The following is an 18,445-nucleotide window of genomic DNA, read 5'->3' as shown; positions in this document are numbered from 1 at the left end:
ACTCACAAAATTAGATTGCATACCAAACATTAGTCTTTTAAGTGGATTCTTTTCTCAAAGGGGGTTTAAATATTTCATCATGACAAACTGACTGCGGAAGATAATTACGCGGTATCCTTGTCAGTGAATTTAAGCCATCTCGCTTCTTTTTATGGACGTGTCTATGGCTGTTAGTATTCTTTGTGTGTGAGGACAGCATCTGCCACACTGACAGCAGGAGTTCATCGTGATTTCTCCACACCAATGCCTAATTATCTCCCGCCATTATAACGTGTTCAACCCATATTTTTAAGAAGAAAATATCCAAAATATGTATTCCCCCACCCCCCTTCAGCACACACATCCACAGAGAAAAAGTCTCAATACATCAGTTACCTGCAGGAGCTCAGGAGAAGAAAGAGAAAGCTTGAAATGATGGAAACGCTTTAAAAGTAATCTCAGAATATCCTTTCAGACATTTCCTTTTGACCTTTTGGCTTTTCGGAGTTTGGACTGTGCAAAAAAAATAACTGCCTCACAGTCTCAAAGGTAGACAGTGTGAGTAAGACACAGATGTAATCAGCGCAACTGATCTGACTGCTGATTGTGCATTTGGCTCTTTCAGGACAGGCTGTGGGCAAATGTGGCCAAGTGTCTCAACTGTGTAATCGCCATGGTGGATAAACTCCAGGAAGAAGACAACACCAAGCAGGATCCAGTCCCAGAACATCAGCTAGCTGATGTCATCACCTCCCACAATCCTGGTAAATTACATTTTCAGTTTGTTTAGCCCATCGTTTACAGTCTTAGACAGGCCAAATAATTGCTGTGTCAGTCAAAAGTAAGACTTTATTTGGCTGATGATACAGTGATGTTTTGCTCGTTAGGATTCAGATCTGGCCGCGGTCGTTATTACAAACCAGCAATACTACACTACAGTTTGATCACAGTTCCTTCATCTATGTTGTAGGTTACCACCTCTGTTTGTCTGTGCGTATATATATGTGGATGTACCGTCACTGTCTATTTCATTAGGTACAGCTTGCAGTAGCAGCTTCCTTAAATCTTTGTAAAATAGAGTCAACAAGGTGCTGGAAACATTCCTCAGAGATTTAGGTCCATACTGACAGATGCTGCACGACATGATGCACATCTCCAGTTCCACCACATCCCAGATGTGCTCTGTTGGATTGAGATCTCGTGACTGTGGAGGTCATCTGAGTACAGTGACCTCACTGTCATATTCAGCAAACCGGTTTGACGTGATTTGAGCTTTGTGACATTATTGTGCTGGAAGCATCCATCAGAAGATGGGTACACTGTGGGATGGATGTATATTCAGGTATGCTATGGTGCTCAAATGATGCTCACTTGGCCCTAAGGGGCCCAAAGTGTACAAAGTAAACGTCCCTCACACTATTACACCACCACAAGCTTGAAACCATTGATACAGGGCAAGATAGATCAATGCTTGAGATTCGTCAGACCAGGCAACGTGTTTCCAGTCTTCTGTTTTCCAGTTTTGGTGAGCCAGTCTGAGTAGTAGCCTCGGCCTGCGTAGCTGACAGTAGTGGCACACAGTGTGGTCTTCTGCAGCTGTATACCCTGGTTCAGAGTTTTGTGCCTTCTGAAATGCATACCTACACACAGTGGTTGTTATGAATGCTTATTTGAGGTACCGTTGCCTTCCCATCAGCCTGAAGCAGTCTGTCCACTCTCCTCTGAACTCTGAGATCAATGAGGGCATTTTCACCCAGATATTTTCTCTTTTGAACAATTGTGTACATACCCTAGAGATGGCTGTGTGGGAAAACGCCAGTAGTTTCTGGAAAATTCATACGAGCCCAATAGGCACCAGAACCATGCCGCTTTCACTTAAATCACCTTTCCTCCTCATTCTGATGCTCAGTTTGAGCTTCAGCAGGTCATCTTGATCATCTACATTCCTGCATACATGGAGTTCCTGCTATATGCCATGTGAATGTTTAAAGGTGACATTTCTACCTTAACACTTCAGCTAATTTAGCTTTCTTTTGTTATTATTTTGTTCATAAGTTTTCTTTAGCAGAAACATCCCATTTTTTTCAGTCTGTACATTTTTGTTTTTCTCTTCAGTTAAACAGGTAATCCAATGCCTCATCGGTGAATTTCCTCATGCAAATTATAATGCAGAATATGCATTAACCGATCCATCACTGTCACAGGCAACATGTGGTGATACCACTGTATTGTAATGTGCCTTCCATTTATGCTCCCGTCACTAAACAGCAGTCCTTTTAATACTAAGAAGTGCTCCTGAGCCCAAAAAAACATTTTTAAGCGTTCGTACATAGATTTTTACTGTGGGGAAGAAATAACATTGAGTAGTTCATCATATTTTTCAGAGTATCTTAAGCTGGAATCGAAAAGAGTTCCAGCGTTGCAGACTCCCTGTTGTTCAAGCACTGGCAAATGAGAAACTCATATTGTTGCCAGAGAAGTGGATGAAAGCTACATTTTGTATGCAGAGCCATTCACTGTTGACCACAAGCTGCCCAGTCTTCCCTTACGTCCAATGAAATCCTGCCTCAAGCTTGTGTTCAGACAAGCGCCCAGACTGCTGCAGCTGCCAATTGGCACACAGAGCCACAGAGCAGTGGCATTAGACTGACCAGGCGACAAGGAGAGGCTGTGTGTGTGTGTGTGTGTGTGTGTGTGTGTGTGTGTGTGTGTGTGTGTGTGTGTGTGTGTGTGTGTGTGTGTCAGTCACACACACATGCTGTGGAGGCATTGGTGCATTTGTATCATTTTGTGTCATTGTGTCTTTGTGAGCCATCAGGTGAAAACAAGGCCATCAGCCCCTGTGTTCATTCTGAAAGATAAGCTCAATCCTCAGAGCACCTTTATTAAGACAGGCTCAGAGAAAGTGGTCATCTGCTTGTCAAAATACAAACATGGAAGGAATAATGAGAGAAGCTTTATCTCTTTTGTGAATCCTGGGCTTTTGATGGCACTGCAGGGGTTTGCATGTTTGGACAGGTGGGCCAGTGAAGAGATGACAGCTGGAGTTCTGTTTCCTGCTCTGTGCAGAGGCAGTATTTGCAGAATGAGATAAGACGTGATTTCTATGACAGGGCAAGGGCAAGCTTGATATGCTGTACATATCAAACTGTGTGCATGTCTGTTTGTCCGCAATGATTCACTCTTCCCTCCTGAGAACTTTTCAATATGTTGAAGCTCAGAAAGAATATATGGTATGGTTGGAAAACTCATCTTGAGCACTGCTTAACCAACACTGCCCTCTGGTGGCCACTCAGAGGCTCGACTTTATCAGAAACCAGTGAAGGATGCAGAGAAAGCATCATCGCAGCTGCAATGCAAGTTTCCTGCACACATTTTGAGTTTGCTGCATGTCCAAAATAAACAACCACAAGAGGTCACAAGGATTACATAATTTATTTGATGTTTGCTGATAGTAATACGGTACAATGAGAGCTTAAATATTATAACAGTGTGACAGAAATTATATAGTCTATACCAATGATTCATGACCAGAAGTAGTTGTACCCTCCTAGTTGTGATTTGATTTTCAAACACAACAATATGTTTTTATATGGCCTCCAGTCTGATGTGTACTGCACGGGATAATTTATTTAACTTAAGTAATAAAAGAAGAAGTGTATAAAAACACTTATTGCACAATGTTGTTATCAAAGGTCAACAAGTGTGGTGTAGACAGGAAAATTGTGGCGATATCTCACAATACTTCACATTTACAGTAATGGTTAAAAGAAAATACACCCTCTTTAAATTCTAAGTTTTTTTTGTAACAGGACATGATAAAAAAAAATTTTTTATATCGGGTCGAGCCTTTAAAATTGAGCTGAATCGGACATGTGCTGTGATAGCAGCACGTGGTCTGGAGCATTCAGGTGTGGCAACACAACCCTTAAAATGATCTTACAGAAGCAATTTGTTACTTCTCATAAGGCTGGGAAGGGTTATAAAGCCTGACAACGACAGTGACAAAGAATATTCACAAGTGGGAAACATGCGAGACCGTTGCCACACCAAGCAGTGCTCAGAGAAACCCACGAGCTACATCTCGTTGTTACATGTCGCATGTTACAGTGGTCCAGTCAAATTCCAGACCTCAGCCTGCGATGCTGTGGTAGGACCACCAGAGAGCTGTAGATGAATTTTGCAATGTTGCACAGAAAAGTGTTTCAAAGTTCTGACCAATAAAATCATTCATCAAAAGATTCCTTCCAAATTTTGCTACTAAATGTGGATCTACAACCTGAATAATGAGTTGTACTTTTCACACACTGATTCTGGTTTAGACTTAGTTTTTCTGTTCGTCTCAGTTGCGATTTACCAAATCTGAAAACCTGGTAAAGTCTAAAAGTCTTATTTTTATTATGTACGAGTATAACCTCATATTTGAAAGAGTACGAATTATCTTTGTGCCATGACTGTAAATATTTTATATGAATATTAACTGCAACTCTGAAACCCCCACAGAGAATTACAGGCGGAGGGTGAGGTGATGACTTAAATGAGAGAAGAGAAAGTTCAACTGTAGAAACTGAAACAATAGTGTCCAAGGAGGAAATCAGGAAAGACGCACGATTTCAGTTCATGGTTTACAAGCAGGTGGTGCAGTAACACCTGATCTGTCAGCCCAGGATGAGTAACGCAGGGCAGTTATTAAAAAAACATCCAGGTTCTCCAGCATCGATGGGATGATGCTAAGGATTAAGACTGTGAGGGGTTGACAGCCAGTAGGTCATATTTAATGAATTATGTTATTTATTTATTTATTATAGGCCTTTAATCCTAATTCTCAGAAACTTTGGCTCATGGTGTTTTGGAAAAGTGTAAAATGTTTTGTAAGAATGAGGTTGTTCTTCATCATTAGATCGTAGCATACAAACAACAAGCTAAATCTTCTAGGCGCACTGTTTGTGAATGAGGCCTTCAACACGAAACAGTTTAGCGTGAGGATTTCTTTTTTAATTTACCAATTTTCTACCCTAATTTTCATATGTGCCTTTTAAAAAACAGAGATAATAATAATTTTATTGTTCGCTGAGATGTTTTTATGTTCAAATCAGCCAGAAACAGATGGAAATAGTAAGAAAAATCACCAAGTTGCCAGTTTAGGAAGAATAATTGGATTTAAAGTAAACAGACCACAGTAAAACTGATCAATGCATATAAGATAAACCTACACTTTTTTTTTTCTTCAATTCAAAATGTGGGACTTTCTCAAAGCCTTTCACTGATTTTTAAATGAATGGATGATTCTTACAGTATCTGCTGTCTAAAAATTTTTAGTCTGCATGAAAAATTCCCCTATTAAATTTCTGCATCTGCCTAAAGGCAGCAGGACACACATGCGGTCTAGAATTTGAGATGTGCAAGCTGGCGTACTCCGAGGGGTTCATTAATTTTGTGCTTTGCTGCCGCCTTTTCAGTGTTTCAAACCAAGTTGCATTTTTGTGTGGGGCCTTCCACCTCACACTGCAGCATACAGTGCTTGACCTCGCAGAGAAATCGCTTGCTGTGATTGAGATGTTCCCCATTGCATCTCTTTTTCACAGGTGACTGGAGGGAGCAGTTGTGTCCTCTGGTGACCCGGTTAAAGGACTGCGTGATGGAGGTGGTGGAGAAGGCGAAGAGAGCCATGACCTTTGTGCTCCTGCAGGAGGCAGCCTGCAGCATTCCACAGGGCTTCCTGCTCCAGCAGAGGCGAGACATAGTCTTCAGTCAGGCAGTAGGTGGCTGCACTGGCATAATAAACAACTCTTTAGGAGTCCTCCAGAGCATGGAGCTTCTTTTCATCTGAATTAAATCTGAAAGATTTTTGCTTTTTCTTTTGTCGATACTTTCTCTTCTCATGAATGAATCATAAATCTGCTGCCCATTCACTGCTTTATGCAATAGCAGCTTGAGCTGTAAAGGATTTTGTCATCTAATTTTTTCCCCTCGTGGTCCAAAGTACAGCATAATCAGTGCAAACAATATAATATGTTGGTTGTATATTGCTTCATGTTTGCATACTGTAGAACTCAGGGTGTGGAGTCATGTATTTGTTAGGCTCTGAACTATGTTTTATATTTAAAGGGTTTACTCCAGTAGGACTCATTCGCATGTCTCTGCTGTATACATCAACATTAAATGAGCATGAGCAAGTAAATAAAAGGAGTAACATGGATTCAAGTAACACATTTGTTGTGGTGTGAAAGTGGCTGCAGGTTCTGATCCTTTATAATTGAGCTGAATCGCAGTATTTTGGACCCAGTGTATTCTTGGTTCACCGTTTAGTGTTTGCTGCATAGTTGCTTGTTTGAAAATGTCTTAGTATTTGTGTGTTTGTGTGTTAAACAGCTGGCAGCCTTGGCCTGTGGTTTCGTCATGCGGTTGTACGCGGGAATGCAGGACAAAGGCTTCCTGAGGCAGCTTCACCTCGTTGGCCTGGTTGCTCAGTTTGAGAGCCTGCTCAGCACCTACAGTGAGTGAAATCACGCCGGTGACCTCACGACCTACATTGAATTTTACTGTTTGTGTTTGCTGTTAAGTAAATCCCAGCACGTTTAAGCAAGTCAGACTAGTAAGCTGTAGTACATAGCAAGGTGAGGCAAGGTGAGTCACTGCAGTGTTGTTTTTGGCTAAATGCCTTCATTACCGACACCCATATTTCTTCATCCTTTAATTGTGACCTGGAAAAGGGAATATCTCCTGTTAATGTTTGTCATAGAAATAAAGAGAACAGTAAGTAACAGTAAGAGTTGAATAAATACAAGGGAGGGAGGTTTCTCAGTTATGTTCTTTGTTATCTGAGCTAAACATGCCCTGTTGTGTGTATGCATGCAACGAGAACGACTGACATCACTGTCGAGCTTGTTTTCTGTGGCCGCTATAGGTGAAGAGTTCGGGATGCTGGAAGACATGGAAGTGGGGATCTCAGACCTGCAGAGAGTCATGTTCAAGATTACAGAGGCCAAGTCCGATGACCTCAGTGACCTTCAGCCTTTAGTTTGTGGCCGACGGTGAGACCTTGTTTTTTTTTGTTTGTTTGTTTGTTTTCTTGCTCAAGTCCAATTATAGGAAGGAAATCGGGCCAAACACTTATTTGCGGCACATGTGGTCACCTCTAATGGTTTCTAATATACCTCTGAGATCAGAAAATCAGCATCAAATCAAGCTATACTCGTTTTATTGAGATATGCAAACATAGAAAGTAATGTTTTTGGCTTGAGAGAGTTTCTTTGTTTATAGAGGAAATCTAAGTTTAAAGAAGGGAAATGTCCGTATATTTCAAAAGTAGGGGGATTCATACTCTGTGTTCAATGAAAACTGAACACAGGAACTTTGTTATAATGGAAGCCAGCCATTACAAAACAGTGTTGTTTTCTCTTGCATTGTGTTTCACTAAGGATACAATTGGCGCACTTATGCAAAACATCCAGGACCCCTCTCACACCAGCTCCGACATGGATCTGCAGCATAAAAAATATCGGAGCAGGTTTTTTTCTTGTTTGTATCACTTTAGTGTAGGTCATCACATGTGCTTTCCTTTGTGTTTCATATTGTGAAAAAAGAAAAACTTAAGCTTGATTTTCTTGTTTACCTTGTTCCTGATGTTGCTGTCTACTGGGACTGTCACTGTATCGTAACTGTGGTCCTCTGCTTCTTCTCAATCACCATTATGTCTGGTTGGCTCAGGATCTCAGCCCCAGGAATCGCCTGCATACTCTTGGGTACATATTCAAGGTTATTGCTGTGTACCAAGAGGAACCCAGGACCCACTGCACCAGCGGGTTCATCGCGATACCTAATAGCAGTCAGGGTGCCATTGCCTAGCCTTATTAGAGGTCTCTGCATCCCTCCATGGATATGCCTCACTGACCCACCATCAAACCGGTGATGCTGAATGATGTTACAGGGAGAATAACGTTCTCCACGGCTTCTACCGACATGTGCTCAGGGGGAACCTGCTCTCATTTTTGAAAAGCACAGGACACAGACAGGTCCAGTGGTGGACCTGCCAACTCTGGTATTCTACTCTATGGCAAATGCCAATCATGCTCCACGGTGCCGGGCACAGAGCACGCGATCCACTAAAGATGCTGGTCCCTCAGGCCAACCTCATGAAGTCTGTCTCTGATGTTTTTGTCAGACATTCACACCAGTGGCCTACTGGACGTCATTTGTAGGCTTCAAATCCTGTTCCCCCCTGCACACCTCTCCTAATGTAATTGTGTATCTAGTAGTGAAAAACAGTCAGGAAAACTAGGAGGGAAGAAAAATGTCAACGGCCTCCACTTGTAAAACCATCATTTCCTCTCTAGTGCACATGTTGTTAATTTCAGCACCAAAAGCAGATAAAATTGATTACTTTAAAAAGTCTTAGGATGACACAGGATAATTACGAGTGGGCTGAATTCCACACGTTTTCTCTTAGACAAGTATCCGTTCACTGTGGCTCATTCAGGAATGCAGGTGGAAACTTTCCTCTTCATATCTGGACTTTGATGTTGTCAAAAGTAGCTAGCATTCAATAAATGCAGAGTCACTGAGATATAATGTAATTATTATTTGAATTATTATTTGATGTTTAAAAAAAATTCACATGCATGTGTGTATTATTTTTATTATCCTTGTATTAGAAGACAAAATAAGTGTGGAACTGTGTCAAGTAGTAGTTAACTGTTGTCAGGGAAAATTTAACAATGACCTGCAACACACCCAGTGACCTTGATTTGAAGTGGGTTTAATAAACACATTGCAATGTGGAGAGAGCATCCCAGTGGAACACCAGGACCATCTCTGAATTGTGGCCACCGCCCTTACATCTCATATACAGAGACACAGACAAAGAACATTCCACAAACTCTTACATGTTGGCCCCTCTCACCGGTGGGCTATACCTTCTCCCTCACAGAGAGAATTATGACCTTGTTTTCTGCTTGGCCGTCACCGAAGGATTTACATCCCTGATAAGCAGAAGGAGTCCCACTATCTGTTTAACGTCTCCCATTACAATGGCCTCACTGTGTTAACATTCCACATGCATGTAAACTAGTGACAGGAGTGCTCTTACTATAGTAAAGTGAGAAAGTGATATTACTATAAGTAATGTGATATGATTAAATATGTGATTAATACATGAGAAAATAAATCTGCCACCACACTGTGCAAGTGGCGGAAAGGAGAGTGACTACTGAGTATGAGAAAGTCCATATTTTAACAATTGTTATACGTGATTATGATTTCACACAGTCTTGTAAGACAAAAAGTTAAAAACCACTTTAGCATTTATTTAGTGCAGTTCAGTCGAGAAACGTTTGAAAGAAAAATTTAGCCTAATCGAAGATACCTCCCATAGGGGAAAAGAATTATTTAATAGTATTGCAGGTAGCATAGCTTCACAATACAACTGGTAACCAGGTGAACTTTACTCCATATACAGATGAGCTGTTGACACAGATATTCTCTGGCTTCAGTCCACAGCAGTTTTGTACATTGGTTTAAAAGTTTAAATCAGCTGATTACGAATGTCCTTTCCCATCTTTGAAGAGAACCTTTGCTCACGTGTTGGACAGCTGTTGACAGGTCAAGCTGTTTTTTCTTATTGCTTACCTTGAGCATTGTGTCTGGTGTGATATTACACTCCTGTGGCACCTCCCACTTCCGTGCCACTCTTTGAGGAATTCTAAAACGCGCACACTGGCTCTCTGGTTTGTATACACACCATCAGTTTCTCTCTTTACATCTTGCTCAGGCCTGTCTTAGGTATCACGTTATAGAACTTCCCAAACATATCACATCTATCATGCGGTAAAATGTATCAAATTACTTTTTTGATGGATGTTTCACCGTCTTAATCCTTATTTTCTCTCTCTCTCTCACTTTCTCTTTGCATTTAGAGACCACTTCACTGTAGAAGTGCCATTACCTAAACTGGTTTTCCATACCTTGCCAGAGGAAATCAAGGAGGGGAAGCTTCTCCGAGTATTCCCGGTGCTCTTTAACGTGGGGATTAATGAACAACAAACAATAGCAGAAAGGTAACCTGGATATTCTTTGCTCCACTCCAGTGCACATGAAGACGAGCACTGTGTATGTGCTGATCTAAACACAGATCCTATTGTCATTTCTAAAGGAAATGCTTTAAATCTATAGCTATAACTAAAAGATTATTGTTGTTTAGTTATAGCTGGAGCCATCCAAACCACTAATAGCATATTCACATTTTTTTACTAAGTGCCTTTATTGTTTTTAGTTCTGCTACGTGATAAATAGTGATTATGGCTTTAAAGAAAAAGCACATATAGCTGCTGTTACATAAACAATAACAACATTATTTTTGGCGTAGAAACCTGCCTGCTGTACTCTTCCCTGACCCTTGAGCTTTTTGAACCTTTACCACGGGCCTTCTCAATGCTTTCACCTCCCTTACCTTGAATGACCTTTCACCCAGTGATCCAACCAAGTTCCAACTGCTTACAGTATCTCCAAGTTGTGCTTTATAGTTTGCTTTTTTTTAACGTGACTAAAATGTAATGGTACATCTTCATTCATCTTGGCTCTTTGAATTCCATTGTCTAGCCAGAGACGCCTTTCCATCCGGTAGCTGGAAGCTCCCCTGCGTGGAGTGCTGAGAGTTTCTATCAAAAACATAATTTATTTTGGTAGAAATGATTCATTGTAGGTTTTGATTGGCTTCGAGTCAGCTCTTCATGTTTGCAAGAGGCACTAAAGGATTTGTGATTTTTGGAAAGTTTTGTAAGGTTTATGGGTCTCTCATGGAAACGTGACAGTTTTGAAGGAAATGGAAGCAAATTTTGTGTCCGGTCTATAAAACCTCTGATGGACCTTTTCATAATCTTCTGAAGTTTCTTCTTTCTGGTTCCTACGTAAACTTTGACTTATTGTACGCATTGACCTTAAAATAGGAATTATTTGTCTGTTTGATAGTGTATTTGCTGAATCAATTTAGGCATAAATTATAGGTAGTTTTTAAGTTTGTTTTCTCTTGCTGCTAATCCAGTGGGTCTTTGGACATTACATCTGCATATATACAGTTAGGTGCATATGCTTTTTTGGGGGAAACTTTGATCATTTTGCCTTTGTACACCACCACCACAAATCAAGCAATTAACGTGTGGTTGAAGTGCAGACTTTCAGCTGTGATTTAATGGGTTTTACAAAAAAAAAAACAACCCAACATACTTTCAGAGATTGAAAGCATATGAGCAGCTGGCTGACTAGCAGTTCTGTGGCCATATGAGGGCTGCTTTCTTGTTATTTCATTCGAAATTAAACAGGCAAGACTTCTGAAGTTGAACCTAACCTCCATATGAAGTTCAATTTTAGTGCAAGTGTGGGAGGCTGAAAACCAAATATAAACTTATCAGAGAAATACCAAAAAACTCTAGGAATGTTCAAAACCAACATTCATCCAGGACGCACCAGCTCAACAACACCAACAGGCCCGAAACACTACAGAAGAAGCAACTCTGTTCATCTGGATGTAGAGTTTTCACTCATACAAGTGACTTCTTTGTTTTCATCTGACTGCAGATTTCCCCAACCTTATAAACAGTACATTTGCATAATAACTGATACTCGCACCACTGGCGTACAACGGGCTATGACAAAAAAAATACACCAGTAACAAACACCATATCCAGAGACCACCCCACTGAACCATGTTTGGGGCAGGGTTGGCCAGGATTCACACAAACTGCCCATCAGGATAAATATTTTTTCCCTAACTGATCTTGCACTCTGTTCTGCTCTCAGGTTTGGAGATATCTCTCTACAAGAAAGAATAAACCAGAAGAACTTTGAGACATTAGAAGCCTATTACAAATCATTAAGTGAAAAGGTGCCACTAGAATGTAAGTGCACAACTTTAAAATCATTTTTACTAAAGAAACATCTTCATCTTTGGTCTCATGTGTTTATGTGCAGAAAACAGTATTAACATATTTTTTTGTGTGGGTGAATAATGTGTACTATAATCCCATTAGAATGATTCAACTGTGAATTTTAACATGTAGAACATTTCTGTGAAAGAAATATCCACACCTGATCTACAGCCTGAAGCTTGTCCTCATTAACCTCTGTTTTTGTTTTGTGCAAACAGGTCTACCGTGTTTTCAGACACAGACCGACATAAAGGAATTACTTGAAACTTTGGGCCAGAATGTAGTCGCGAAGAAGAAAAAGAATGTGGAGATACTGTGGACTGCTGGAACGGTGAGGCTTCTACTGTTTTTACTGTCTGGATGGTAATTACTTTGAAGGGAACGATATTGTATTTTTTATATATTCATGTTGTTTTCTTTGTTCTTTTTAAGCATACTTTAAGTTTGTAGCAGGCTTTTATAGAGAAACATAGTTTTAAACAGCTCAATATGGCATTATTATCACTTCAGATCAGATTCTTCAGATAAATCTATTGACCTTGAGGGAGAGGTCAGAGGTCAAATGTGACATGATACTTTAAATCTGTTTAAACACTCTCAAAGTTCAAACCTTCATAGAAAAATAAGTCCAGTATTATAGAATAAAACCAAAGGCGCCCACAGGTGCCATAGATGGTGCAAAACATTTCGTCAACATTGTTGTTTGTTGGGGAGAAAACTTACAAACATACAGTACAGTCACACTGCTAAGCGATCAGATTTATGTAAATTTGACAAGCTGAACGCATTGTGTACTGTGCAGGAGACATGGCGCGAGAGTGATTGACAATGGTCTACAGCCAATCAGGACGTAGAACACAATTCGCTCTTATAGAAAAAAAAGAAAAGAAACACGGAAAAATTGCACAAAAATAAATCCGCGAAACAGCGAGACCGCGAAAGGTGAACCACGTTCTAGCGAGGGACCACTGTATGTATTCGATTTGTTGGCAGTACACACTACACTTGTAAGAATCGTATTTAATGAAGTTATAAGACTTTTGGTCCATTTTGGTTTTTAAAAGATGAAGTTGAATTTGAAGACCTCATGGATGAAAACTAAATTTTAATGGACTGTTAACAGAAACTCAGTCTACATCCCTACAACGTTTTATCAAAATTCATTCAAAACTTTTGAAAGAATGATAACACACACACACGTGAACATTACCTGAATCATCCTTGGCAGAGGTAAAAGTAAAACACACCTCAACTAATAATGAGTAACTTGAAACTACAAAGGCAAATGAGGAGTAATGCCAGGGCAGATGGAAATGAGCGAAAGCTCCTTCTCGAGCTTTTATGCGTGCAAGTGAGCCTTCTGCAGGTAATCAATACTAGGGATGCATCAGAGTGAAGCAAGGATGACATAAAAATGAAAACACTAATCACGTGGCAGATGTGTGCACGTGTCTACATCAGGATATGTAAAACGAGATGAGTCACTTCACAACATTTTGCCTTCATGATGTATGCCAAACCGATGGTGATGTTGGTTTTTTTTTTCCCTCATCCACTTTCCACCAGATCTGCCGAAGATTAAATGGCATCAGGTTTACCAGCTGTAAAAGTGCCAAAGACCGAACATCCATGTCTGTCACTCTAGAGCAGTGCGCTCTCTTACGTGATGAACACCAGCTCAGCAAGGACTTCTTCGTGCGCGCTCTGGACTGCATGCGCAGGTAAGACAGTATTAAAGGAGGCATCAGAAGCCAGTCCTAAACAGACTGCACTTAAAAAGTTAGTCATAAATGCGGATTTTTTGTTCAACGAAAAATATCTTGGTGATCAGAGATTTCTGCCGTCGTCTCCTCTCTTCAAGTGAAGTTACTTTCAGGATCTTGTTGGTTTATGTATTCAGAGTATACATGCGAGGCTGTTTTTACTGAAACTCAAATTGTAAAAATCTTACTAGATACTATTACAGGCAAGTAAGAAAAATATCAATTTTCCAATGTTTTGGTTACCACACTCTTAATCTTGCTACATTTAGCAGTAGAATGGAATAAGCCTGAAGTAGGCTTGTCATTACAAGCATGTATTACAAGTAATAACCTGCATCCACACCACCCATCACACACATCAAAGGCATTTTATCTGCAACTTTTCCTCCCAGCCCATCACCATTACATGATCAACATTCCCTTCCCTCCACCATCATCACCATTCTTCACACATTCAGAGGCAGCAATGCATGTTCCTGTTAGTCCTGTAGTTTAGTGTTTGTGTGTTTGCCAGCAGGGAAACATTCACATCTGACTAAATCTCATGAGGTTTAACTGCATAACTTTGGCAAGGGCACTGGTGAAATGCACATCTGAAATGTCCGTGGGACTGACCTGTATGGGACAGCTGATGGCAGGTGATGGAATCAAGACAGAAACTCTTAACGACACAAACACAGCTTTAATACAATTATACAATTATACAAGAACCTTTAGTAATAAGTAACATTTTAACTGATGGGATGGTTTACAGTGTGCAATCAGGACAAAAAGGTTCTTCCTAAAACTGCAAATGAACAGAAACAATGTAAAGCCGTGAACCAAAACAGTACCAAATTATATTCAGTGAGAACCCCAGTTAATTACAGTAAGCTTGTGACTGCAGAGATGTATAAACTGTGAGAGGAACATTTTAAAGATAAAGTTTCTGTCTTGGGTAGGCCAGGGCTATTCTTGTGATATTTGAAAGATTTGCACACATGCCATACGGCTGCTTTACTGTAGGAAGAAAAGGAATAGTCAGTATAGTGAATTTTACAGTGAAAGGACCATGATGGATATCTAAAATGATAAATCGTCAGTCAAGCCCGTAATGCAACTAAATGCATTGACATGTTGCAGATATAAGTGCAGACTGACTTCAATTGATTGCAGCTTGTTCGCAATCTGTCTGCATGTATGAATTAGACAGCAAATATTTGCAAATCTTCAGAAATCTGTTTACAAGTGCAGTCAGTCCGAGTGAGATTGCGACTGGTTCACGACATGTTTCCTGTCCCTCTCCCCATCTGTGCAATTGTTTTTTTAACTGAAAGTGGTTCCAAAATTATTTGCAATCAGACGCCAAAAGCAAAAGAATTCAGTAAACAAAGGACATTTTAATGAATTTATGGAAAAAAGCAAAAAGTGTTGCAGATAGGTTGCAGAATATACTCGCCAGAGTTCACAAGGGTACAATAAATCTTTCAAAGAAGGGAAAAGGAGATGGGAGGTACTGGAGACAAAAGTTCAAAGACACAGAAGGACAACAGGATGATCTGACCGACTGGAATATCTGGCACAAGTGAAAAGATATGAGGTGGGGCAGAAAGGAGAAAAATGAAAACAAAGGTCCTCGCTCGTCTAAGTAGTTCCACTATTTGCTAAACATATTTTAAATGCTGCTGACAGTGATGCTAATCTGTCCTAAGCCTGATGTGAATGATTTCACAGAAAGGAAATCAGCTATGTGAAAAAACAAGTCTCATGTTTCAAACTGCTGCTATAAAAAAGATTGTTTACTTAGGACCGTGTTCATACTTCACTCAGGCCATTTCTTCATGGCTTACACTGCAGTGTTTTTCATGGCATGGTTCTCACACTTTTACTCCACCTGTCACTGTCTACTTGTCTGTGGCTGCTATTCTGCATTCAGGCTGTACTAATACCTCTGGGTCTAAGTGGGCCTTGTGCTACTAGCCCTGTCAGGTCTCTTTATCAACTGACCTTTCCTAGAAAGCCTACTTAGACAGCATCTATACTGGACTAACACTAGTGTTTTCACACTCTGTCTCTGTTCGTTCTGTTTTCATTCTGATGGGCACTCCTGCAGTCGACTGACCCAGGGAGACATTGGGCAGTGGGAGGACCCTGAGGCTGGCGCCATGACAGAGAACAAACCAGCATCACGACACTTTTATCCCATTGCCCTGCTGCTCGTTAGCTCCCACTTACTGGTTGTGTGGCTCATTTTAAGTCTTGTTTTTCTGCTTGCAAAATATCAATAAACTGCTGACAATGACATCTCTACTCACTGCTTTTCGTCCTGTGTTCACTAGTTCTTCTTTTCAGTAGGGTTACTGCGGATTAACGGGTAATAAGCAAATAATTCAATGTCAAACTGAGGCTGTAGGGCATTAACGTCAGATGTTTTTATCTGACAAGAAAATGCCTTCCTGAGAGTTACATTAAGATCACACTAACTGCCAAAAGTATGATTATGAGACTGTTTCCCATGGCTCAAACCAGACTCCTTGTTTTTTTTTTTTTTAAATCAACAGCAAGAATGCACAAGTCCATCCGTCAGTGTACTCTCTGACTACTCATGGTCATGAAAGGACATGTTACTTTCAGTAATGTGTTTTTGACTATATTTTTTTTTACACGTATGGCACAAATGTGGCGTAAGCACACATTTGTGCACACTCCCTTCTTTCCCAATCTCGTCTTTTCATTTGAAACGCTGTGGGGGTGAGGGCAGATTGAGCAAATCTCGAAAGCTAGATAACTTATTGAAATGCCAAATCATTTATTTTAGGAAAAGCAAATCTTTTTAGCAACATGTTACTGAAACATACTGCTGATGTCAAACTTTGTATCGGCACATTATTTTTTGTTGTTTTTGTTTTTTTACAATTTACATTTTATATGTTTTCTGTATCAGCTGTTTGCCACAGTGGCTCAACTTATATATTTACTAAAACACGATATTATTTATCAGATCCAAGCATTTCATGCTATAAAAGCTAAACAGCCATCAAAGTAACTACTGAATGCCAGCTATAATATTTAATACAGCCACAGATGTACATCTGTTTGTGTTCTGCTTATTTCTATTGGAGTCTGTCCTGGGCCCACCTAATGATGCGCGTCTTCACCGGTACATTACTTCTTCTTTTGTTAATTTATGTTTTCCGTCTTTTTTGAGTGTTTTAATAATAACTTTCCATTTGATTTATTTCATACACAGCAGATTTTGAATACACAGACTAATCTTTTTTTCCTTGCCTTTTTGACTCTAACTAAAATATCATCAGTGACAATGTCTCGACGCATTTGTTTTGTTGAGTCATTGTCTATATACACATATAGTATATATTCACAAGGTTTCAGCATTGAGGTTGGTTTTGTATGGCCCTGGTCTTCTCCTGGGACTCGTAACAGTTTCAGAGTTAGACATACAAAGCGTCCCTTGTGTGCATGGTCTGAGAGAAGAAAGAGAGAGAGGCTGTGCTGCTTTTACAAATCAACGTGATAGATTTTTGGATATTTCTCGCTTTTGTCCTGATCATCTGTATAGCTTCGTCATGAGTAATGAATTTGTTTTTTGATTCGGCCTACATGACGCAGCTAAATGCGTCATCTCTCGGAAAAATAACAGCAGGGTTACTTCTTTGAAAATAATAATAATGCGTCATCTCTCGGAAAAATAACAGCAGGGTTACTTCTTTGAAAATAATAATAATAAAAAGCGTGACAGAGCGTGAGAGGTGTGTTTGAATCTCTGGCTCAGTGTGTCAGAGATTGACAGCAGCCCTAACTTGAGACAATAAATATTTTAGAAGCACTTACTGACTCACCAACCTGAGTTTACATCTGAAGCCGGTGTTGTGTGGCCCGTATTTACGTACTGTTGTAAATGACTTGTTGGCCTGTGATCTGTGAAACATATCTCAAATATATCTGCATGTGAAGTCATTTTGATGCACAAACAACATTCCTGTCACAAGGTAGAATTAACTTTTTTAGAAAGCTTCTTACACCCATTGTTGAAGCGCTTAGCAGGTTAGCAGCCACCAATTTGTTCATCTGAACTGAATGGAGCTCATTCAGTGGTTTACAGCTGCTGACAAACAGACACCTTTCCTTTAATAAACATTTGACTTATTTTTATTCTGGAGATCTGAGGCTAAGGAAAAAACATCTGGGGCTAGACAGCGAGGGCATTAGGCTGATTTCAGATTTTTCTTCACATTTTACAAAGACCACCAATATTACTATAAACAGTGTTTGTAGCTTTTAGAAGCTATACGTTACTATATGAACTAAAGCAGGGATGTCAAACACAAGGCCTGGAGGCCAGACTCCAATGGACAGCTTTGGAAAATGTGAAGGAGAACAGAAATTGACACACACACACACACGGCACCATAGAAACTTATGTTATTCTTGTGTGTGATGACATAACTAGGGATGGGTATCGTTTAGGTTTTATCCAATACCAGTACCAAACCGGTACTTTTTAAACGGTGCTTGAACAGGTGCTTAAAGAATGGAGAACACAAAAGTGGTCCAAAAAACCTCTCATGTTCAGCTGTTTTTTTTATAAAAAGATAACAATGTTAGCCTTTTCTGCAGATTTAGGGGATTTATGGCATCACTCTTGGCTGGAAGCAGTGCTTAATCAATCGAAAAAACACAAACTTTGTCCTAAACCTCTCATGTTCAGCTGTTTTCCACTTTTTCTTTGGTCATTTTAGCCTTTTTGGCCAGGGTGAAGGGAGTATCTGCCATCAAACAAGA

The 18,445-nt window shown here is 40.0% G+C and overlaps 1 protein-coding gene across 3 annotated transcripts in view; it reads left to right on the top strand.

Annotated features, from left to right (window-relative positions):
- Positions 1–18,445, top strand: part of inpp4b (inositol polyphosphate-4-phosphatase type II B) — a 184,356-nt gene that overhangs the window by 160,737 nt on the left and 5,174 nt on the right. For 2 of the 3 annotated variants that reach the window (XM_005726924.2, XM_005726926.1), the window contains 9 exons: positions 605–743; positions 5,565–5,737; positions 6,352–6,475; positions 6,887–7,013; positions 9,894–10,034; positions 11,773–11,870; positions 12,119–12,231; positions 13,467–13,621; positions 15,756–15,956. In XM_005726924.2, the coding sequence (XP_005726981.1) occupies positions 605–743; positions 5,565–5,737; positions 6,352–6,475; positions 6,887–7,013; positions 9,894–10,034; positions 11,773–11,870; positions 12,119–12,231; positions 13,467–13,621; positions 15,756–15,930 (1,245 nt within the window). In that variant the 3' untranslated portion in view covers positions 15,931–15,956. Of the gene's footprint in view, positions 1–604; positions 744–5,564; positions 5,738–6,351; positions 6,476–6,886; positions 7,014–9,893; positions 10,035–11,772; positions 11,871–12,118; positions 12,232–13,466; positions 13,622–15,755; positions 15,957–18,445 lie in introns of those variants that run through there. The other variant, XM_005726925.2, reaches the window with a different exon arrangement.

Source organism: Pundamilia nyererei, unplaced genomic scaffold, assembly GCF_000239375.1.
Source record: "Pundamilia nyererei isolate P.nyererei 1_Seehausen unplaced genomic scaffold, PunNye1.0 scaffold00022, whole genome shotgun sequence".
In the NCBI taxonomy this organism is placed as follows: Eukaryota; Metazoa; Chordata; class Actinopteri; order Cichliformes; family Cichlidae; genus Pundamilia; species Pundamilia nyererei.
The sequence above is the reverse complement of the archived record's forward strand: the minus strand, read 5'-3'. Positions and strand labels throughout refer to the sequence as shown.